Here is a 23,213-nt window from a genome sequence, read left to right as displayed (position 1 = left end):
TCCTCCGATTGGGAGCAGCTTGACGAAATGTGCCTCTGGCCAGAGATAAACAAATGTTTCCATTGTCATTTTGAAGCCATATGTGTTTCTTTTCCAATATTCTTTAAACCCGGATCTTTTTTTTTTTTTTTTTTAAACCTAGGAATCCCATGTTCTCTGGGCCTTTTCAGTGGAATCACAGACGAGGGATTCTCTGATGGGTTTGTTTAGGCTGCAAAGTGCGCTCCTGTCTGTGTTTGGGAAAAATCTGCAAAGTTCCGATCAGGCGACAACCACAAATGGGGTGTTGTTTGTTGTTTGTTGTTGTTGCCTTTGGATTCATTTCTCTTCTGATCTCTCTCCTCCAGAAGTGGGTGGTGAACTGGACTGCGGTGTGGCCACCACCTTGCTTTCTGGGTCGGCTTGGTGGCCCCGCTGTGGCGTGAAACACCCCTTGACCCCTTCCCCACCCTCCCTGAATGTTTCTTGGTTTCACGCCTCTGGAGTATCTGCATCGATGGCGGTCAGCTTCCCTGGGCCAGGCCCAGTTTCTTCACCTGTGACGATGAGGAAGAGGCTGGCCTTCTAGGACCATAAGAGGTTGAGGAGGACAGGGGCAGAGGGCACCTGGCTCTGCTGCTGGCTTTGTAGGCCTACGTTGCACGGCAGCCATAACTCATGGCATCTCAAACGCCATGGGTTTTACGGGGCACCATTATTGTATGGGCCCCTAGGAAGGAAACGTCACTGACAGTTCACTCTAACGTGCCGTTGACTGTGAGCTAGGAAAAGAGAGATTTTAGACATACTAAAACGTGATTAAACATGGATGTTCTAGAAGCTACTCCCACTAGCCTAGGATGTCTTGGGGCCTTCATCTTATTCTTTTCCCGGTAGGTTCCACTCAGTGGGTCTATTTCCTTCACACACTCGGATTGTTTCTTGGGTGACCTTTGCCACCTAAGGGGTTGGAAATAATGACTGGCAGGGCTAGCTAGACATCTAAGATGCCCATGAGAAGGAAGCCTTCTTAGGCAAGACCACAGATGTCTTAGAAAACATGATGACGCTGCGTTGGTGAGGTGTCGAGTTTCTTTCTTTCTTTTTTTAAAAAAATATTTCATTGAATTTTTACAGAGAGGAATGGAGAGGCATAGAGAGTTAGAAACATCGATGAGAGAGAAACATCGATCAGCTGCCTCCTGCAGACCTCCTACTGGGGATGTGCCCACAACCCAGGTACATGCCCTTGACCAGAATCGAACCTGGGACCCTTGAGTCTGCAGGCCGACGCTCTATCCACTGAGCCAAACCGGTCAGGGCAGGAGTTGAGTTTCTTGGACTCACCATGTTAGATGGCCGGAAGGCCTCATGGTGCTGAGGAAACTGTTCTTGGAGACCAGGACCCCCCTCCATTCTCTCCAATGAGCTCTTTGATGGGTCAGAGATGTGGGGCTTGAGTGCTCCTCCAACCCCAACGACTTCAGGAACTTAAGGCCAACGGACAAAGCTTTCTGGATGTTGCGAGGCCGGAACCTTCTGGAAGTCGTCTAGGTGCAGCTGTTGGCTCTCACATTAGCTTGTCCCACGTGTCCCTGTTCACCGGGAGAGGGCCCCGTCCCCAGGGGCCTTCCTTGCTGCCCACATGGGGGTCAGTAGGAAGCAGGCTACCCCTGAGGAAGAGCATTGAGGTGCTGAGAGAAGTCAGGGGGACTGCTTTTTGGGGAGATGTTGTTTGTTTCAGGAAATCTGTAGCATCGTCCCAGTCTTCAGAAAGACAAAGAAAACTGCTGTGACATAGACGTTGGCTCTGTCCCCGGTCTTCCCCCATCGGACCCATTCCACCCTGTCAGATGCCCCATTGGGCCTGACAAGCCGGCTCCCACATAACTGCTCACCCATCACTTCAGGCTGTCGCTGTCGCAAGCATCTATATTCGTCACCTCATCTTGGGGACAAGAATGCAAAGTTTGTTATCGAGAAAGACAGTATTTGTTAATGCATTCCTAAGAGCACAATTTACAGTTGGCAAAACATAAATAGGACTTTTTTTTTTCCCCTGAGAAATGTAACTTAATTTTTCAGTGTGGGATTCATTTCAGCATCGTTAACTCAATGCTTCTCAGACGAAACCCATTAGGGATCAATCATTCTCTCTCTACCACAGGGAACGGCAATAATTTTGTCATTCTTTCCACTTTGGGTTTTATTAGTATCCGGTCATTGATTTCCCTGTCCACTGACTTAACCTCAGCTTCCCATCTGCTTTGACATCTAAATGACAATACCGTGGAAGTTGTATTTCTTTGTCAGTAACTCTTAGAATTCAGTTGCAGGCTGAGAAAAGCCAAAGAGAGGGGGAGGGGGAAAAAAGTGAATGGCTTATTCTGAGTGTACTTTAAAAGGAGGTAAGAGCATCACAGACAGGACATTTCTCTGCAGACGACGGATGCTTTGGTAACGGGACAGGCCCTGGAGTTCTGTCCCCAGGCAGGGGCACAGCGTGGCACCTGGGCGTTGGAAATTGAGGAGAGGGAAGCCAAGAATGGAACATTCCAGAACGCGGACTTGGGCAGTACGTGGGCAGAAACAGAGCCGCGTTCCGGCCGTCACCTCGGGCTCGGAAACCTCACTGACACCCTTAAGACATGTCTGTTAAAAGTCATGTTGATGTAAAGAATCACTCAGCCATTCATTTGTCCCTCCTCACGGGACCAAGCCTTGGGTGGTTGAGGGTGTGCATGGAAGTCACTGGCCAGCTCCATGAAGCCAGTCCCGAAGGGCCATCCTGTCACCTCCCCAGGGCTGGTGAGAATGAGGTGATTGGGGCCAGTTTGTCTTGGAGAGAGATACATGTCAGAAGATCCCCCTGTCAGCAAACATCACCATCAATAACCAAGCTGTGTGGCTAGAACTGTGCCTGACTTCATGAGTTCCTCGGTCCTCAGATGCTAGAAGGTGGACTTGAGCCACGCTGACCCTCAGGCCTGGCTCATTTGGCATCAGCGGTGCGCCCTCCCTCCGTACCATTGGCTGGGCTGTCTCTAAGTGGAGTACAAATTCATTGTGGTGTAGCGTGGAGAGGAAATGGTAGGGCCCACTCATGGAATGGCTGTCGTCAGAGAGAGGTGTGTGTGGAGGGTTTGCGGCAGGAATGGAATTTGAAATGGAGTTTAGGAGCACCTTAAAAAATGTATGTGTTGGTTTGAGAGAGAGAAACAGCAATTTGTCATTCCACTTATTGATGCATTCATTGGTTGGCTCTTGCATGTGTGTCCTGACTGGGGATCAAACCCACAACGTTGGCACATCGGGACGAGGCTCTAACCAATAAGCTACCCAGCCAGGGCCTAGGAACATTTTTCATGACATTTCATTCTGCTTAAGGGACCATTTGAGCAATAATGGCTTTACCTCTTTCTTACAGACATTTTTTACAGAAATTTCTTACAGAAATTTCAATCGTTGTACTGTTGATATTTGGCTCTGTTGACTAATGAGTTTGCCGACCACTACCCTGGGTGATCTGGGACCACTTCAGGGATTCTTTTTTAAAATATATTTTATTGATTTTTTACAGAGAGGAAGGGAGAGGGATAGAGAGTTAGAAACATCAATCAGCTGCCTCCTGCACACCCCCTACTGGGGATGTGCCCGCAACCAAGGTACATGCCCTTGACTGGAATCGAACCTGGGACTATTCAGTCTGCAGTCCCATGCTCTATCCATTGAGCCAAACTGGTTAGGGCTACTCCAGGCATTCTGATCCCATGAATAGAATGGTCCCGCAACCCCCGCTGGCCTGAAGAAGGTGCTGTTTCCCAGGGAAAGGAGTGAAGTGCCCCCAGAAACGCAGAGGGCCAGAGTGGGGTGAGAAAGCACACGCTGCATCTTACTCTGCCTTTGTGGTGTGAAGATGAGCTTTCTGTGGAAGGTAACTTTCCGCATCTCTTTCCAGGGGTCAGGCAGGTGAGAGAAGGCTTTGTTTGACTTGCTGATCTGGTGACAAAGCCTTGGTGCCCAGCGGAGCTTCCTGTTTTTGCGGACTGGTTATCTGGGGGGATTTTCTCCCTCAGGAGACTCCGGGGAAGGCTCTAAAAATAGACAGCACGGTTGCTTATTGGGGAGAACGTGTGCACAGATGTCAGCTGGCAAGGGCGTCTGAGACAATGTGATCACAAGGGCTACAGAGGCCTGGGTGTGGGCTCCTCTCTGCATGCGGGTCATCCAGGGTCCCAGGTCCCTGCTAGAGAGGGCTCCACTGGGAGGTGGAACCCGTGCAAGTGTACAAACAGGTCGTCGGGGATCTTGTGAGTTTGCTGAATGCTGGCAAGGGTAAGATCCAGGGCAGGGCAAAGTCTTTCCTACCAGTTTTCACGTCGAGATATAAGAGGCACAAATCTGGAAAATACACAAAATGAGGAATCCATATGGCCGCTGTCTTTTGTCAAAAACAGTTCTCAGGTCAGGTCTGCTTTGGGGCAGGTATTTCTAGGAGATGTGCCCCTGGTGAATGGAAGGGGTGTGGATTTCCAGGCTGTGCCTGGAGTGAGGAGAGAAGTATATTCATGCCGGGCCTGGAAGGCAGTCAGGGGCTCATCTAGCCAGTAGGTTAGGTAACTCATGTATCATATGCCTTGACTACATTTTATTTTTCAGTCTCTTTTATATATACACTAGAGGCCTGTTGCAGGAAGATTCCTGCAAGAATAGGGCTTCCTGCTTTTCTCCCTTCTCTGCTGCCTCGCTCCCTCCCTTCTCTGCCACTTTGCTCCCTTCTGCAGCACTTGGCTTCTTTCTATGCTGTCTTCCATGTTCGCTCCATGCCTGCGTATGCAAATTAACCGCCATATTTGTTGGGTTAATTTGCCTGCTTGCTCTGATTGGCTGGTGGGCATAGCGGAGGGACGGTCAATTTGCATGTTTCTCTTTTATTAGTGTAGATCATCTCAGCTCAATCTTCTAATAACCCTCAAGGGTCCACTGGCATCCACTTCATTTTACAGAAACAGGGGCCTGGCAAAATCAGGTGATGTGTCCCAAGGTTTATCAGATCTACCTCATCTCATGCAAAAATCCTGTATTTATACCAGACTCGACTACCCTTAGTAATGTTTTCTCTTCCATTTTTGCTGTATTTTTTTTTTCTTTAAGAAGAATATGATGGGCCATATACAAGAGCTAGTTGCTGCTACTTCAAAGGAAACAAAGTTCCAAATTTCAGGATGTAATAACCACCATGGCTGGGGCCAGCGTGGCTCAGTGGTTGAGCATTGACCTATGAACCAGGAGGTCACGGTTTGATTCCCAGTCAGGGCACATGCCCGGGTTGCGGGCTCGATGCCCAGTGGGGTGCGTGTAGGAGGCAGCTGATCCATGATTCTCTCTCATCATTGATGTTTCTATCTCACTGTCCCTCTCCCTTCCTCTCTGAAATCAATAGAAATATATTTTTTAAAAAATAGCAACCATGAAAGATACGTTTTATCCCGTCCAAGGAGCCCCGAATGTTTCAACTATAGCTGAGCGGCCCCAGACCAATATACACGTGTACTTTGAACTCATTGGAGAAGGAGTTCTCACGTGTGGGTGAGAAATGATGACAGGTGGTTTTAAGAAACCCGAAATCTCGGCCAACCAAATGAAAAACAGGCTTTTATTCTTAATAGGTAGTCTGTCTTTCGTCAAAGGAGGTCAAGGCCTTCCCTAGCCGTCTTTAATAGAAGTCAAGGTATTTATTTTAACATCTCGGTATATAAATTGTACATTGTTATTTTAACACGGGGACGTGTTAGAGGGAACGCTGAATCCAGGAGTCTGCCTGCCGGGTAAGGGCCGCCGGAAAGCTGGGCCCAGAACCCAGAACCCCCCCTGCAAGTGTTCAGGGTCGTGTCCCCTGCCCCCGAGTAGCAGGGATCTTATATTTCCGGGGGAAAATGATAAGAACGTTCATTGAGTCCCTCTCCCGCGTTGAGTCTTTGTATAGCTCTGTGCAAGGCTTCTCGTCAAATAGCTAATGACTGCTTTTTAAAACTCCTAGCTGTCTGCCCAGTTGTTACCACACCCTCTGGCTCAGTGGGCAGCTTCTGCTCCAGGCAGTCCCAGGTGCTCTGTGGGTACCTTGGTGAGTACACTCGTCTGCTTTATACCTCCTTTCACGTAGTAATATCGGCTTTATCGCTAGTGTCTGTCTCCTGTGGGGGAAATGGCAGAGGCCACGTGGAAGCCTGAGACAGCCTTGTCGCTGATCCCTCACAAAGGTGCCCCTGAATTTTGCAGTTAGCCGTTTTCTAGGAGACACATCCATGAATCGCTTGGAAATCCTATGATGGCGTGGTTGCCCTAGGTGATGGGATGGATTGTGGGGTGTATGAGATGTGTGTCCCAGGGGTCGCAGAGTGATTCAAAATATTGACCCCCCTGACCCCCATGGAGGGATGCTCTCGGGAGGGCTGACCCATATGACCAGAATGTCCAGGGTCCCCTTTAGTGTGTGTGTGTATCTTATTTGTAGCTATGTCCTTATTCCTGGCACATAGTAGTTGCTCAATTAATGCAAAGGAGATTTTTCCCCCCTCCCTTTCCTTTGAAGTTCTAGAGGGAGGCCTGTGGGAGCGTTATGCTGTTGCCCTTGTGTGTGACCTTCCTGTTGTCCTTTCTGGGTTGCATGGGAAATGGGTTGTCATGAGTCAAGACTGGGAGCATGCCATATTCTCACACTTAGCCCCGACCCTCAGACCCAGTGCCACCTTTCCGGCTAGGGGTCACTGAAGCCAGAGGTCTCACTCCTTTCTGATTTGGAGCATGAATCAACTCAGCCGGCTTTTTCCGGGTGCCTACTTCATGCGGGGCAATGAGACCACAGCAAAGACGGATTGAGATGTTGCTGACGCCGGAAAAACTCAGTGGCCCGAGGTGCCCTTGACCCGTGCTTAGAAAGAGAGGAAGTGGACCAGTAATGCTGGCCTTGGTTTGAGGCTCTGAGAAGGTTTGGATTATATGGATTCTAAATGTGGGCAAAGGTCCCAGATAGGGACAAAAGAAATGTGTTGATGACTGGCATAGAAGTCTGATTCCCTGCTTTGCAATTTATCATGCTTAACTTTGCTTAAGAATCAAGGAAGAAGGTGACTTATCCACAGTGGCCTAAGCTGGGATTTCCTAAAACAAAACAAAACAAAAACAAAAATCCTTAAAAACAAAACCGATTCTATCGAGATTATACATTTATTTTTCCCCCAAAATGCCTCAGAGTGGCTAGCTAGAAGTTGCCATGTGAAAAATAAAAAGTTCTCTTTGGTGAGACACGTTGTATTGTATAGTCCATCTCTAAATGTGTGTTTTATTTCACTGTCTTATTAACTAAGGAGTGAACTGTGTTATCTCCCCCCTCCCCTCGCCCCCAGTAGCTTTCTGGAAAAGAAAAGGGGAGGGAAGGAGAGAAGAAAAACGTTCATTAAACACCCCTTGGTCCTTAAGACACAGCCTCCCGGTCCTCCCCGCGTTGGTCGGTCAGTTGGGAAGGACCCAAGTAGCAATGCCCATTTCTCAGGAAACTGGCTTAGAGAGGTAGACCCTGGTCCTCTCCTCAAGCTGGCCGGTGTCAGAGCCCAAATCCGGATCCAGGTCTGGCCCCTTGCTCTCCACCACACTGCCCGGACCCCAACCTTTTCGTTGTTTTGGCCTTCCTGTCGCATCCCCTCGGGAATCCTGCCCCTCAATGTTGTCCTGGTCTTACCTACGACTCTGGATCAATTTCCTTTTCCTCTCCTCCCCTAGGAAACAGGAGAGTCCTCCCAGGGCGGGGACAGGGAGTGAGGCAGAGGCTGCACCCAGAGTCCCCCCCACACCCCACTTCCAGGCCGCGGGGAAAACCCTGTAGACCCCTCTCGGCCCTTCCACGCGAGACTGCTGAGCGGTGGGGCCCTGCGTTTTATTTTATTTTTGTGTCTCTGTTCTTAGAAATAGTAATTGAGTAAAAATGTAAGTGAGCCGATGCCAAGCAACAGGCGGCCAGGGTCAGGGTGAGTTTCTCTGTGCTGCGTGCGGCCGGCCTTGCCAGGCAGCTCCAGGGCCATCGCCGTCACCTTGCGTGACCCTCCCCTCGTTCCAAGGAGCCGCTGGGAGCGGCTGGAGGCAGCGCGGGGCCTGGGGCGCCTCGTGCTTTTCTCACTCGCTCCAACCTGGGGGTGCTGATCATGGCTGTGCTGGCCCCAGTGATGATGGGACCGGGGGTTTCCGAGACTTCCTCAGCCTTCAACAGAGGATGGGATCGTTGTTTTTTTAAATTTATTTTTATGGATTTCAGAGAGGAAGGCAGAGAGAGAAACATCAATGAGGAGAGAGAATCATGGATCGGCTGCCTCATGCATGCCCCCTACTGGGGATGGAGCCCACAGACCTGGCATGTGCCCTGACTGGGAATCGAACCGTGACCTCCTGGTTCATAGGTCAAGGCTCAACCACCACTAGCTGGGTGGATGCAATTGCTCTTGCTCCTCACAGGTGGTGTGGTTGCTAGAGCTTGTTTTTCCTGTTAAAGTCATTTTTAGCCACCCCTTCCCCCCACCCCCCAACTATTGGTTAGGATGAGATTAGTGACTAACCGTTAGTCGGCCTGAGAGGTTTTCTAATAAAACATAAAAATCCAGAAGATACGCAGCAGTCTGTCCAGGAATGAATGGATTAAGGGTCGGGAAAGCGATTTCAGGTTTGTTTGGGTGGTTTTTTATCTCCACGTGTTTACTGAGCGAGAGGCTTTAAGGAGCTGGGGGAAGATTTAAAGATGATGTTTCTCAGAGTATCTCCCGAGCCCAGCCAGATGGCTCAGTTGGCTGAGTGTCATCCTGTGCACTGTGCACTGAAAAGGTTGCGGGTTCGATTCCCAGTCAGGGCACCTACCTGGGTTGTAGGTTCAACCCCCAAATGGGGCACAGATGGAAGGTAACTGATTGATGTATCTCTCTCCCCCTCTCTCTCTTTCTCTCCCTGCATGTCCTCATGTGAGGATTTAAAGAAATAATCTATATATATAAAAGTCTAAGCTACCATTACAACCAGCTGGTAGCTATGATGTGCACTGGCCACCAGGGGGCAGATGCTCAACACAGGAGCTGCCCCCTGGTGGTCAGTGAACTCCCACAGCCAGCCTCCTGTGGTCCTTCCCCCTGACTAGCCAACCTCCCATGGTCCCTCCCCCTAGGCTGGGCAAGATGGCCCTGATTGCTGGCCAGGCCGAGGGACCTCACCTGTGCATGAATTCGTGCACCGGGCCTCTAGTAATAATATAAAAAGTGTCTCCTGAGGTGTCTTTGGAAGCAGATTCCCTGGCCTCTCCCAGACCTGCAGAGGGGGTGGGGCTGGGGTGGGCGGAGGCCAGCAATCTGCACAGTTGAGTGGCATTTTGGGTCATTCCTGTGGCACCGAGTCTGTTGCTGCTCTGATTGGGTGGGTCTGTTCACTGCAGTCCCAGCCCAGAGGATTCAGATCCCACGGGGCCTCTTCCACCCGCTGGTCCTGCAAGTGCGGGGCCCTCAATCCACAGCCCAGCCACGTCTCTCCCCCGACTGTCCATTTCCCCAGATGCACACAGATGTGGAGGTAGACTTGTGAGTCACACGCACCACACCTATTCACCCCGGAGGGGATGGTGGTGCGTGTGTAAGGAAGTCAGTTAGTCACAAGGGGAGAGGGGTGGATGCCTAGTGTGGAAGCTGCGCCCAGAAGTGAATTCTCCCACTCAAAGTCCTTCACCTGGGCAATGATGGAGTGAGGAGATTTTCAAAACCAGTGTGTAATGTGTACGCAACATCTATTTTATAATGTATAAACCGACGGCTAGAGTTTCACTCCCTGTCGACCACTTCATGGCCCAAATCCTGTTCTGGGACATTCCATCGGGTGAGGCTCCAGCCAACAGTGAGATGTAAACTCTACTCTCTTGGCCATACTCAGTGTCGAGCCTCTGCAGCTTTCGCTTTGGAGTTTTTCCTCCGCCAGAGGTTCAGGGGAGGTGAAAATCTGACGGGCTCCTCAGGAGAAGAGCTAGCGCTGAATGACCGTCTTTTCTCCTGTTTCCCTGATGCTATTGTGGAACCATCCAGAACAGCTGCTCTCTAATTGCTCTAGCGTGTTTCTGGTCATCAAATGACTAGAGAAATGCCCATGTCTGCAAGACAGGCCATGTTGCTAAGCAGCCCCCCATACCTGTTGAAGTAGGAAAAGAATGACGGAGGGTGTGAATTCTGCTGCCCAACCAACAAGCCTTCAATGAAAAGAGTCGACATTGGCTATGAGTAGAGAGTCTTAAGATCAATGTCAAATGTAGGCAGAGCTCCTGCGAAGACAGAGGTCAAGAGAAGACCTTCCTATGGCAGATGAGTTCATTGAAGAGTATTTGTGGCTGTGTGTCTGCCATGCCTTAGGCACCCATCGGGGCACTAGTGATACCATCAGTGAATGAAACAGCCCAGAACTTTGCCTTGAGGAGCTCCCCAGGCTAGAGGGGGAAGATGGACAATGCATTGAAAAGATAAGGGATGGTAGGATTGGAGAACTGTTATGGGGAGAACAGAAGAGCAGGGGTGGGGAATGGGGAAGTGAATTGCAATTTCAAATAAGCTGGCTGAGCCCAGCTGGCGTGGCTCAAGGGTTGAACATCGACCTATGAACCAGGAGGTCACGGTTCAATTCCCGGTCAAGGGCACATGCCAATCTCCAGTAGGGGGCGTGCAGGAGGCAGCGGATCAGTGATTCTCTCTCATCATTGATGTTTCTCTCTCCTTTTCCCTTCCTCTCTCTGAAATCAATGAAAATGTATCTTTAAAAATAGATAAGTTGGCCGGGAGGGTCATCAAGAGGGTGGCATTTGAGCAGAGACTCGGAGGAGGTCCGAGAACAGTCCGGGGCTCTCTGGGGAAGAGCATTTCTGGCCGAGGGGACAGCTGGTCTCATTGCTGACGTGCTCCAGCATTATCAGAAGTGTCCTGGGAGATGAGATTAGAGAAATCACGACGGACAGCTCGTGAAGAAAGATTGAATTATTTATTAAAATTGTTTATTGTAACTCATTAGGGCCTTGGAGGCCATTGGCAAGGCTGGGAAGTTTCCTCTGATGGAAGGTGTGGGAGAAGGGTGGCTTTAGCCCAGGGGTCTGGGAGGCGGGTAGGTGGGGCACAGCACCCCAGGTGAGCAAGGCTGTGGCAGAGCCAGTGCCCGGCCTGTGGAATTGGCCGAAGTGGCTGTTGTGGAGCCACCGAGCGTGGATGCTCTCTCACTACTGTCCTCTCGGCTGCGTTCCCAGGGGAAGCTGGACTGTTAATGCCAAATAATTTGGGAGGCAGGCTGCAGGGGCTTCTGGATGTAGAATATGTTTTGGGGGGATTGTTTTTCCGGAGCGAACGGAAAGCCACCCCCTTCTTTGCTGGCAGGAAGCTAGCTGTGCACCCTTCTGGGTATGAAAATAGCCTCCCGGGTCTCCCGTCTTGTGCTGACAAGTGTGGAAGGACAGCTGTTGGGTTTGGTTCTTGCTGTCACGCCTGGGCACAGCCATCGGCGACTTGGTGGCCAGGGACAGGTGGCATTAGGCTGAGAGGCGGCCACGCGCCGGCCTAGGAGGATGACAGACCACTTTGCGTGTATGGAGTGGAGAGTCGGGCTTAGAAGGGTCTCTGGATTGTCCAGCTGGGCCCGAAACGAGGTCATAAGCCAAGGAATTTGCAAAACTATGCCTCTTATCAGTCAAAAAGCATTTCTGTTGGACCGGAGTTTGCTTTCTAATTTTTAAGTTTTGAACATCAAGGCTTGACCCTGGGAAGCTGCTATCATTCCTTCATCAATCTGGACAGTAAGATCTGCCAGGAGTTGGAGGGTTAGAGCATCGACCCGTTTTGCAGGGGCCGGCAATTTAGCGAGGAGGTCAGGGGTCCAACCCAACAGACACAACCGAGAAGCCAACGCCCTGCGATTGCTCGTAAGGAAGGCTTCTGAGAGGTCAGAAGAAGAATTGCTCACTTTGGTCTAGAGAGGTCAAGGGAGGCTTCTCGGGGGAGGTGACATTTGCTGCTTGAAAGGCGACCTTTGAAAGTGTAGTTTGGCAGTGGTCCGGCAGCAATGGGAAGCTGCTTACGTTTCCTGGGAGGAGAAAGTTTGCCCTTTGGTGTTGTTTTCCCTCCCTCTGTGAACTTGCAGGACTATGCTCTTGATGAGCCACGAAACAGCAGAAGCACTTAGCGTGGTCTTTGAAAAAAGACTGAGGTGTTGGGAGACCTTCTTGGAAATACTGAGGCTGGAGGACAGGGGCCCACTGTCCTAGCGAGCCTGGGTGATGCAGAGTGGGGACATTCAGGAGATTCACTGACCTGTTGCACGTAAAACCCATTCTGCCATGACGGGCGTGACATAACGGGACTGTGTGGAATATAGCATTATTTTACAAGTTCAAGGTCACTGTCTTAACGCTTTCCCTCATCTCCAGCACAAAGATTGGGGGTTGGCACTGCTCCATGACATCTTCGTGGCCTCACAGCCCGGCCATGAGAAGTGGCAGTTGCCCCACCCACACCCCTTTGGCCACGCCCAATGTCACTAGCACAGGAGGGGCACATAAGAGAGGGACTATGTCGCCCTCGACCCAGGAGAGAGAGAGAGACAGACGTTTTGAACAAGTGATACCATCTACCCCAGTAGAAGTAGAGTTGAGGAAAAGAGAGAGATTTTACTCGTGTTAAAAATTTTTGATACAGCAGTCCCCCCTTATCCCAAAGTTTCGCTTTTCATAGTTTCAGTGACTTGTGCTCAACGGTGGCCCAAAAATATTAAATGGAAAATTCCAGAAAGAAACAGTTCACAGGTGTCAGGTGGCCCGCCATGATGAAATCTCTCAATAGCCTGCCCCCTCTCAGACACGAGTGTCATTCTCCTCCATCCTGATACGATTTGCTCCCCCAACCGAGACGCGTTCGCCTGGTGTGAGAGGCACGCAAGCCCTGATATGTTGTGGGAAATTTATGTGTGTCAGGGAGAATCTGGAATCGGGCTTACCTCCAGAACATGTAGGGGCATCCCTCAGCCTCAGGCCCTCCCATTGCCACCGCAGTCCCGACATGCCTGGCAGGAGCTGGTGGATGTGTCCACAGAGAGGACCCAGGCTAAGTGCATGAGAGCGTACGTCTGCAGTGCTTACCTGCTTGCTGGGAGCAGACAGGAGCGTGGTGTTCCTGGTTCCTATCTCTGTGTGTGAGTTTCATGGGAGTGTAAGGATTTAAACATCATGGACTGTGTGCGTCTCCAGAATCCTGTCTGCCTTGAACCTGGGTCTCCTGACATTGGCCTATCAGTAGATCACTCAGACCAGTGGTTCCCAAGGTGGGGCACACGCCCCACAGGGGGGCAATTGGATGTTTAAGGGGGGCAATTCGAGAATGAGTTATTAACAGTGAATTTTTTTGCATTTCTTATGGTTCTAAGGGCCTCATATACAGCATATAAATATATATTGTGACATATTTATGTATTTCATTTCTCTACTATATGTTTTGAAATTTTATTTGCTATTTTTTCCTATCACTTCCTATTATTATTACTTCTTTTTAAAGTAATAATAATTTTTTTAAAACAATTTCTTAGTGATTTCCTCCTCAGGACTTCAACTGTCCTTGGTTCTTGTATTTTTCTCTGTCATGGATGCCATGTTCTTTGGAAGCTTGTTTAGACCAAGTGAATGGCCTTTGGGGCTTCCTCCACGTGAACAGGGGTCCACTTTTTGAATAATAAGAATTAGATGTCACAGGGGGAGGGGCATCAGGATTTGAGAGATGCTGAGGTGGGGCGTGGCCATCAAAAGGTGGGGAACCACTGGTCTAGACACAGGCTCCTTCCTGCTGTGTCCAGTGAGCAAACTGGGAGATGCCTGGCCCAGGAAGGGCCTCTTCCGTGTGACTCTGGACACAGGGACAGCCATCCATGCGCCCTGATGGCCCCTGAGCGTGCCTGGAGCTGGCAAGTTCACAGTCACCCCCACAGCCTATTCTTAGCAGCAGCAGATGCCGCGATGCTGTCCCCTGCCCCGGGGGTCAGCGGTGGGAAAGAGCAGACAGAAACGAAAGCATTGTGTAGCCCAGATGCCGGACATCTGCGCCCCTGAATCGCCCCGTTGTGTGTTTGGATGCAAGTCCTGCAGCCGTTCCGTTGACTGTGAACTTTGTCCACCGCTGGGGCCTTAATTGGTTTTGGATCCTTCTGCAGTTGCGATGGGCAGGCCACGCTTTTCTGACGTTGGCTTGGATGGTGTCTTTGCTCTGAGGTGGAGCGGACGTGTCTGTGTTCACATCACGGTGGGGTGGCTGCTTTGTTTTCCCGGCCTGTGTTCCCAAGGCGGCTACTGACCTCGTCCGGGTCCACACGGAGGAGGCGGGGAGGGCAGCGCCCCGGGGAACTGAGGCCACGGCGGCTTCGAGGATTGTTTGTTCTGGTGTGATTGTCAGGGAGAGAGCAGATGGCTGTTCCCAAACTGTACGGATGAAGCACCAAGAATGGCCAACCGACTAGGTCCGCTGGTCCCGCGGCAAAGACTCAGGTTTGGGCTTCTGAGGTCAAAGCAAGCGGGTCCTTTATGGGAAGCGTTGATTGAGTGTCAGGTCTCTGGTCTGTGCTTGGTAGCTCCAGCCCAGAGATGCTCAACTTCACTAGGTGTCAGAATCACCTGGGGGGTTGGCATTTAACAAATATTCGAGCTGGGGTGCACCTCCAGCCAGTCTGACTCAGTGGGTCTGGAGTGGAAGCTGGTGTCAGTTTTAAAGAGCTCCCTGGAGGATTTGAACCTACTGCCGGGGTTGAGAACCTCTGTTTTGGGGGTTTACCCAGCTTTTGCTAAAACGGATTTTTTTTTTTGTCTAGTTGTCCATGTTATCATATGAGTGAATTTCTCCATGAAGCAAAGGCATGTATTTGGGTGGGCGTGTTGATGGATAAAGAGGACAGATTCTGTCTTTAGAAATAAAAGGGATAATAATGGTAGTGAGAGCCATCAGTTATTGAACACTTCATATTAGGCACCGTGCTAACCTCCATGTTACCCCTCTAGGAGAAACACGATTATCGCTCCCAGTGATAAAGGGTTAAGGAAACCAAGGCTGATAGACATCAAGTCATGTCCCCACAGTCACACGGCCAGTAAGTGGTAGAGCCAGAACTTGAACTTGGCCTGACTCCGAAGGAACCACTGGGAATGTGTGATCTAAAATCCTAAGGGAACCCTAAGAAATGCCATCATCCATTCCCAGCGGTCCTACCTGTCCCCAGTCATGGGAAGAAGTGGCACCCAGTAAATATTTGTTCAACGAGGGAGTGAATGAATTTTGCAAATAGGGGCCATGAGAGAAATAGGGCTTTGTGTATTGCTAAGGGCATTTTGGGAAATGAGAGAGGCTTTCACCCATTGGCATGTCCCCAGTTGCTCCAGGGGAGCCCCCATGGCCTGGGAGCCCCCTCCCAATTGCCTACCTGCGGGAACTTTCTGGAAACTAAGCATAGCAATATTAATATCCTTAAAAAATATCTTATCCTCAGCCTTATTGAAGGATACGGCCCCTTTTTTCTCTCTCAGTAGCGATTTTCATATGATCCGTTAGGAAAAGTTCAAAGTCCCCCGGGCAGGTGGGGGCAGGAGAGAACCCACTTCTCAGCCCCTTTGAAAGAGAAGCCCAACCCTGACCCATTCTGGCCGTGGCCAGCCCTGCGGGGACCCCTGGATTGGTCCCTGCTCCCTCTCTGAGTCCCCGCTGCTGTCGCCGGAGGTACAAAGGGACAGTCAGGCTTGTGTCTTGGGTCCTGGGCCAGACAACACAAGTCGTTTTAGGGCCCTTGTTCTTCTCGTGGCAGCCTTCTTTCTGCTTGAAACTCTAGTAACACTTGCAGGCTGTACCAAAATGGCTTTTAAACTCCTCTCTGGATAGAGTAGGCGGGGTTGGATTTGTACTACAGCTTTTAAGGTTTTTTTTTTTTTATTATTGCTAAGTATCCAACAGGCTGAACGGAGGAAATTCAAGTCTAACCCTGGAGGGACCCCTGTTTAGTCATCTGTCTAGACAGACGCGCTCCTATAATGGGCCTCTCTGTTTCTCTCCTTTGTTAGAGTAGACGGTGGTCCTTTTCTTTCAACTCCGCGAAGATGTCAACATTTGTGTGTTTTTTTTTGTGTGTGTTTTTTATCCCAACCTACTGTTGATAAGCCAAGAAAGTGACTCACGCATGAGCCAAAGATGACTCTCAGTGTGACAGCGAGTCTGTGATAGAGAAGAAAGAAAACACAGGTTTTGCCTGAGGCAGACCTGGGGGGAAGTCTGACCGGGTAGCACCGGGCAAGTCAGTCACCCTGTCTGAACCCCACTTTTCTCTTCGCGAAAATGGGCATTCACGTTTAAAAACCTACTTCTGAATGGCACTTAAAAAAATTATCCAGCACACAGAAATGCCTTGCATATGAGATTAAATAAACTCATTCATTCATTCATTCATTCATTTGTTCTCTCACTTGAAGGGGATCAGTGGAGCCTTTAACTTTTTTGCTTTCCTATTCTGAGAATCATAGAAAGCCAGAAATTCCACCCCACGTTTTTAATTTCAAGTTGGCATACACCGAGAGGAAAGTAAGTGATTTCTTTTAAAGTCTAGGGGGGAAAAAAATTAAAAGTGGTACCAATTTCTGTAAGAGGAAAATAATATCAGAGATAGTGTTTAAAGGTTGGTAGGAGTAAGAAGGCAGAATGACACCCATTCTCCTATCAGGAGGGCTTAAAACTCTCAGACCTTGCCTACGAGGAACAGTTGTGTTAGTAATAATTTCTACAATGAGGTGGCCCATCTCTCTCTCTTGTTACTTCACTTTAAGCCCTGTCCCTGAAAACAATGATGTGGGATTTTGTCTTTGTCTTATTCCATTTAATTCCATAAATATCCACTGAACATACTAGTGTATGGCCTCAAGGGCTCGGTGCCTGAATCCCACAGGTGGGTGAGCAGTGAGACAGGCAGGGCCCGGCACCAACAGCCCGGAGACCACACACCCAGGCACAGACAGAGGCCCTCCATCTCCACTCACACAACATCGGATCGGCCACGGCCCCTCTTCAAGCCTCAGTTCCTTACCTTCCACCAAAACGCCATTATTCCCATGGCAGCGTGACCCATGGCATGCCCCTCAACCCTGGCAATGTAGCTTTCCTTTTTCTTGAAATTCTTTTTATTGTTATAATCGCATGGTAACTGCCCTCAATGGCTTACAGCCTATTTGTGGAGACCGGCCTGTAAACTAACCACCCTACACAAAGCAAAAATAATTTTAAAAAAAATCGCTAAATGATATTTTCACACAAAGGGCCATGGGAATGCAAAGGCGAGGTGGGTGGTTAATGAACAACTTTTCCAAGACGTGACCCCCTCCCTGGAGACGTGAGCCACGGCCTTCCAGGGAAAGGCAGGTAGAAGGCCCAGCCTCGTCTCCGGCTGAGAAAGGACAGAATCAAATAATGTCTGTTCAGAGCAAAGCTCTTCACATTTCACGGTACAGTTCACGACAATCCCCTACATTGAAATCCCATTAGGACCGGTGCTTCACGCGCCTTCAGATGCCGCACGTCTGAGTCATGTCTCTCTCCGTGCAACTGCGATCAATAAAACACCCCAGTAAAATGTGGTTAACCACCGGGACATCCCTCCTCAGTCCCCACCCCCCAGATCAGCGGGGTGACTCATCCAACTCGGGGCACCGTCCCCTGATGGTCTCCACACTCAGGGAGACTTGGGCTTCTCCTGGCACCAAGCCCTGCCCGGTGCTGGTCCCCCGGCCTGTGTGGCACAGCTTGACCGACGCCTGACCCCCGGCAAGCCCAGTCCTGCCTGTGAGCTCGGGTGGCTGTGGGCGGGGAGAAACTCTGTCCGATGTCATGGGTGTGCAGGAGAGATGCCACCTAAGGATACAGCCTGCGGTCCCTAGAGGCCTTGCTGAATGCCTCTCTCTCTCTCTCTCTCTCTTTCTCTCTCTCTCTCTCTCTCCCCCATAGCTCTGGCTTCCTCGTGTCACCTCTTCGACATGCATCCTGAGATGAGGTCCCCCACCCCTGAGCTGTTCCCTCCTTACTTTTATTTATTAAAATATATTTTTATTGATTTCAGAGAGGAAGAGAGAGAGAGAGAAATATATCAATGATGAGAGAGAATCATTGATTGGCTGCCTCCTGCATGCCCCCTACTGGGGATCGAGCCCGCAACCTGGGCATGTGCCCTTGACTGGAATTGAACTCGGGACTCTTCAGTCCCCTGGCCAATGCGCTATCCACTGAGCCAAACCGGCTAGGGCCCCTCCTGGATTTTAATTCACCGTGTATGTTGCAGTGTGTTTCCTTTCTTTTTCCCATGCAGAAGGGGCCTAGGAAACAGCATCAGTTGCCAAGGCACCGGGAGGCCTTGGGAGGACAGAGGGGAAGGAGTGGGAGGGAGGGCGATAGAAAACAGGTGTGACAAGGGCGCAGCGAGGCCTTTACCTGCTGCTGTTCGGGCCTGTGGCCACTGGAGCAGCACCTTCCCGGGCCAGTGGAGCCACTCGGGTGTCTGTACCCAACTGTGGCTGCCCTCCCAGCATCCTTGAAACAGGACCTTCTGTCACCCGCAGGGGAAGTGTGGCCTCGCTGTGGCCCTACTTTGGAAAGCTGGCCAGGACACTGTGCTCGGTGTTGACGCTCCCTTCCTTCCTGGTGCTTGCAAAGGCTCCTTGGTAGGCCTTTGGGAGGAGGTCTTACCGCCAGGTTCTGCGTTAGGTGTCTGGGAGATGAGATGAAGCCAGTTGCAAAGGGTTCCCTCGCCCAGCCGGCCTGGCTCAGTGGTTGAACGTCATCCTATGAACCAGGAGGTCAAGGTTCGATTTCTGGTCAAGGGCACATGCCCGGGTTGTGGGCTTGATGCCCAGTAGGGGGCATGCAGGGGGCAGCTGATCAGTGATTCTCATCATTGATGTTTCTCTCTCTCTCTCCCCCTCCCCCCTCCTCTCTCTGAAATACAATATATATACATATTTTAGCAGGCCGACGCTCTATCTACTGAGCCAGACCGGTTTCGGCTATATACATGTTTTAAAAAGTGGTATCCTTTTCCTGTTCTGCTGACTGAGAGTTCAGTCCTGACATCTAAGTCCTGAAGGCCTATGTTTAAGTCACCAGCTATGATATGACTTAATGGTATCATTTCTCTCGACTTGCTTTTGGTCAGTGGCCAACAGTGGGCCGATAGGCCCCCCTGCACATAACTTCTTTTACCCACTTAAGAACATGTCGCCTTTGGCTAAGCCCCTGTACCTACTTTCTCCCAGTCACACTTAATAATAACAATGACGGTAATGACGCTATTAATGACTTCTACTCAGTGCTGCTTAAACTCCAGGTATGCTCAGCGCTTTAGAGATAGGAGTCATTGATCCTGGCCAGAATCCATAGGTGTTATTAATTTCTCCATTTCACATACAAAAGAAAGAAAGAGGTGCCTAGAGAGAGAAATAATTTGCCCAAGGTCAATGTCCGTGAAGTGGTAGACCCAGGGCACACACCCACCATAGCTGCCTCTATCATCCTGACACGTTCCCACTCATCGGAAGGTCAAGTCACTCGCCAGTCATGTGACACACCACGGGGCAGTGTGGCCCAATGGTTAAGGACACAGACTCCAGCATGCAATTGCCTAGGTCTTTTGTTTGTGGGGGAAGACAGTCCCCTCTGGAAGCGGAGTTCACCTGGCCTGAAACCTATGCATCATTTACATAGTGGAAGCCGATGGGGTGTGTATACACAGGGTGCTCCTAGGGGTCTACACTTTTCAGAGCCATCAGCATGCCCCCTTCTCTTTAGATGACTTAAAAAAAAAAAGCAACACACACACACACACACACAAAACGAACCCCTTTGATTAGCCAACAGTCCCGATGTTTAGAGAGCTGTAGGATTTTTAATATCTTTATTTGAATTGCACGCAGCGGCCAAATGTCGTTTGGCCCTGGGCTGCTGTGTATACGTGTCCCGGTGCCAAGAAGCAACTGAGCTCCGCCTGGGATGCCAAGCATTCCAGACCTGTTACCTTGTAAGTGTAATATTTACCAGATTTTTGCTTCATCTGCAGATGGAGAGCAGGGCTGAGTGTGAGTGTGTGTGTGTGTGTGTGGGTGGGGGGCTATGGCAGCAAATATTCCTATTAGAAACCATTCTGTTTCTCTCCTTTACGCTGCATGGCCTGTCGTCAGAACGCCCAGCTGCTGGCCAGGGAGCTTGTGTTCAGAGGAATCCCTAGGTGAATAGGTAGCTGGGAAGGTGAGCTAAGATTCGCCGGAAGTGGCCCTTTTGCTGGCAACTGGGAACCTAAGGTGAAAATAATAATAGAGGCCAAACGTTGGGGTGCTCCCTGGGGGCCAGGCACAGAGCTAACCATACCTGCTTTCCTCCTCCATCCGCCCAGCTCCCCATTTTATAGATGCCAAGTGCAGTTTCGAGAGTAAGTGGCTTGCCCCAGGTCCTGCCCCGAGGTGGGTCTTGATTCTCACTTCAGTGAAACTGGGGTGGAGAAGGAATAAGCGTGGCCAGGTCAGACCACCAGGAGCCAAATCGCTCTCGGCGTCCTGTGTGTGGGTTCTGACGTCCTCTGAGCCTCCCAACCCCCTGCAACATGGGTGTCACTCCTACTTAAAGAGGAGGAAGCTGAGCCCTAGAGGGGTGAAGAGATCTTTGCCCAAGGCCAGCTTAGACGAGGCAAGGCCAGGGGTGTCATCTGGGTCTACTGAGTCCCAGACCTTCAATTGTGAGTCACAGCAAGTGTCTGTTAGGCGCCAGTGCCAAGGTTACAAAAAAATCAAACCTGCCTGGCTGGTGTGGCTCAGTGGTTGAGTGTTGACCAGTGAACCAGGAGGTCACGGTTCGATTCCCGGTCAGGGCATATGCTCGGGTTGTGGGCTCGATCCCCAGTAGGGGGCGTGCAGGAGGCAGCCGCTCAATGATTTTCTCTCATCATTGATGTTTCTATCTCTCTCTCCCTTTCCTTTCCTCTCTGAAATCCATTAAAAAAAGCATATTAAAAACAGAACAAAACCCCAAGCCCTCCACCTCTGGACCGAGCACAGCTCACTGTCATGTTCCTGAAAAACCAGGGACTTAGGGCAGAGGTCTAGCCACCCAGTGCCGAACTCCCTGTGCCCATCAACAGAGCTAGTAGATGAGAAAATGTTATTAGGAGTGTGAGTGTGTGTGTGTGTGTGTGTGTGCATGTACACACAGCTGGGGGGGGGGGGGGCGTTGTGGCAGGAGCCGGAAGAATTATTGTCAAAGTGCAGAGAGCAGCACTTGCCCGAGAATCACGCGTCATGTCCCGTATGGTACTGTTATCATCGCTCTATCTGATGAGTAAACGCAGACAAGACCCCCAAGGTCAGCAGAAGGAGATGGTGAACCGTGGCCTGAGTTCTCTTTGCCCTCCCCATCTGGGGCTGCCATGGGGACCCTCAATGTAGCCGTACATTTTGGCGGGGGATTGAGTGGAAATTGAGCCATGGCCTCAGAATTGAGCCACCCCCCGAAGGGCTCAGGACTGTCTTTCCAGGAGACGGGGAATGAAAACAGAAGGAGCTCCCCGCCCAGAGGCCCCTGGCCCAGCCCTTACTCAGCGGCTGGGGAAGACGCTCTGGTTGACTCTCACCCCAAAAGCAGTATTTTTAGCTGCAGGTGGAAAATTAGAAAAGCGAAGGTGTGAGATGAAGTTGCCGGGAGCCAAACAAAACCCCCGGCGCTTCCAGGCACACATGCAGACGGCCGGGGCCTCTGATTCATGCCGATGCCCGGCTGATAAAGTGGCTGCTTACAGCACTGCTCACTCCCAAATTAAAGCAGGTAGCTGGCTGACTTCTCTGTGGAAATTCCCTTTTTTAAATTCTTTTGCTTTCTCTGCTGGCTTTGCCGCGCCCCTGGGTCCCGCTGGACATTTGGGCAAAGGAACAGAAGCCAAAGAATGATTTTCCGTCATTTCAGACCTGGAGGCAGAAGACAGGGGAGTCATTTGCCTGGAGGGGAGTGGCCAGGGTATAGGGAGAGGAGTCTGGATTAGGAAGGAGGACGATCGTGACCAGCTCCTGCTCCCAACACAGTGCTGAGAGCATCGTCAAATGCCATCGCTGGTCTCCTGCGGGCTCGCCTTTCTCATCTCTTCCAAGCCCCGGAGGTATATGGAGGAGTGATGGGCTGTTTCTCTTTGGATCGCTCATCTTGATTTTTTAAAAAAAACATATTTTTATTGATTTCAGGGAGGAAGGGAGAGGAAGAGAGAGATAGAAACATCAATGATGAGAGAGAACCATGGATCAGCTGCCTCCTGCACGCCCCCCCCCCCCCCGCCCCGCTGGGGATCAAGTCCACAACCCGGGCATGTGCCCTTGCCCAGAATCAAACCCGGGACCCTTCAGTTCACAGGCCGATGCCCTATCCACAGAGCCAAACTGGCTAGGGCTCATCTTGATTCTTGAAAATAACTGAGTACAGGGTGAGGAGGTTGTTATATGGACAAGCCAGGGAGTAAGCTGTATGCAGAGTCTTCTTGGGAGTAATTGGGCTTTTGAATGAAACACTAGATGATAAGGAAAAGGTTCAGGGAAGGAAACAAAGCAAAAGGGAAGGGAACCAACCGTGGGAGAGAGCCTCAGAGCTTCAGTTCTGCCTGTGGGAGCAACAGGACAGCTGCGGGGCTCGGGTAGGATGTCAGCAGAGGTTTCCTGGGAAGACCTTTAGCCCAAACGGACCCCCATTTAGACAGGACTTGACCCCCGTTTCCTCCATGTTTAATCCCCCGGGGATTTGTACCTGATCTTTAGAAGGGGCCGGCATGCGAGGCAGGAACGGAGGTGTCTGTTTTTAAATGTATCCTCTATTGTAAGTATGAATCTACATGAAGAAGAACACAGGAACGTTTAACAAAATATATCGTTATTGACTTCAGAGAGAAAGGGGGAGAGAGAGAGAGAAACATCAATGATGAGAGAGAATCATGGATCGGCTGCCTCCTGTACACCCCACACTGGGGATCGAGCCCATAACACAGGCATGTGCCCTGACCGGGAATTGAACTGTGACCTCCTGGTTCATAGGTCAACACTCAACCACTGAGCCATGCCGGCTGGGCACTTGTCCATCTCTTGACTTGAGTTTGTTCCTCAGTTC

General features: G+C 50.5%; 1 protein-coding gene across 2 annotated transcripts in view; it reads left to right on the top strand.

Moving 5' to 3' along the window:
* Window positions 1–23,213, top strand: part of TGFB2 (transforming growth factor beta 2) — a 69,359-nt gene that overhangs the window by 6,362 nt on the left and 39,784 nt on the right. The window contains exon 2 of one of the 2 annotated variants that reach the window (XM_006761276.2): window positions 6,020–6,103. The exons of the other annotated variant lie outside the window; for it this stretch is intronic. Coding sequence (XP_006761339.1) covers window positions 6,020–6,103 — 84 coding nt within the window. The remainder of the gene's footprint in view (window positions 1–6,019; window positions 6,104–23,213) is intronic. 2 annotated transcript variants of the gene reach the window in all.

This window comes from Myotis davidii, unplaced genomic scaffold, assembly GCF_000327345.1.
Source record: "Myotis davidii unplaced genomic scaffold, ASM32734v1 scaffold174, whole genome shotgun sequence".
Lineage (NCBI taxonomy): Eukaryota > Metazoa > Chordata > Mammalia > Chiroptera > Vespertilionidae > Myotis > Myotis davidii.
Note: the sequence above shows the minus strand (reverse complement) of the source record. Positions and strands in the feature narration are given on the sequence as shown.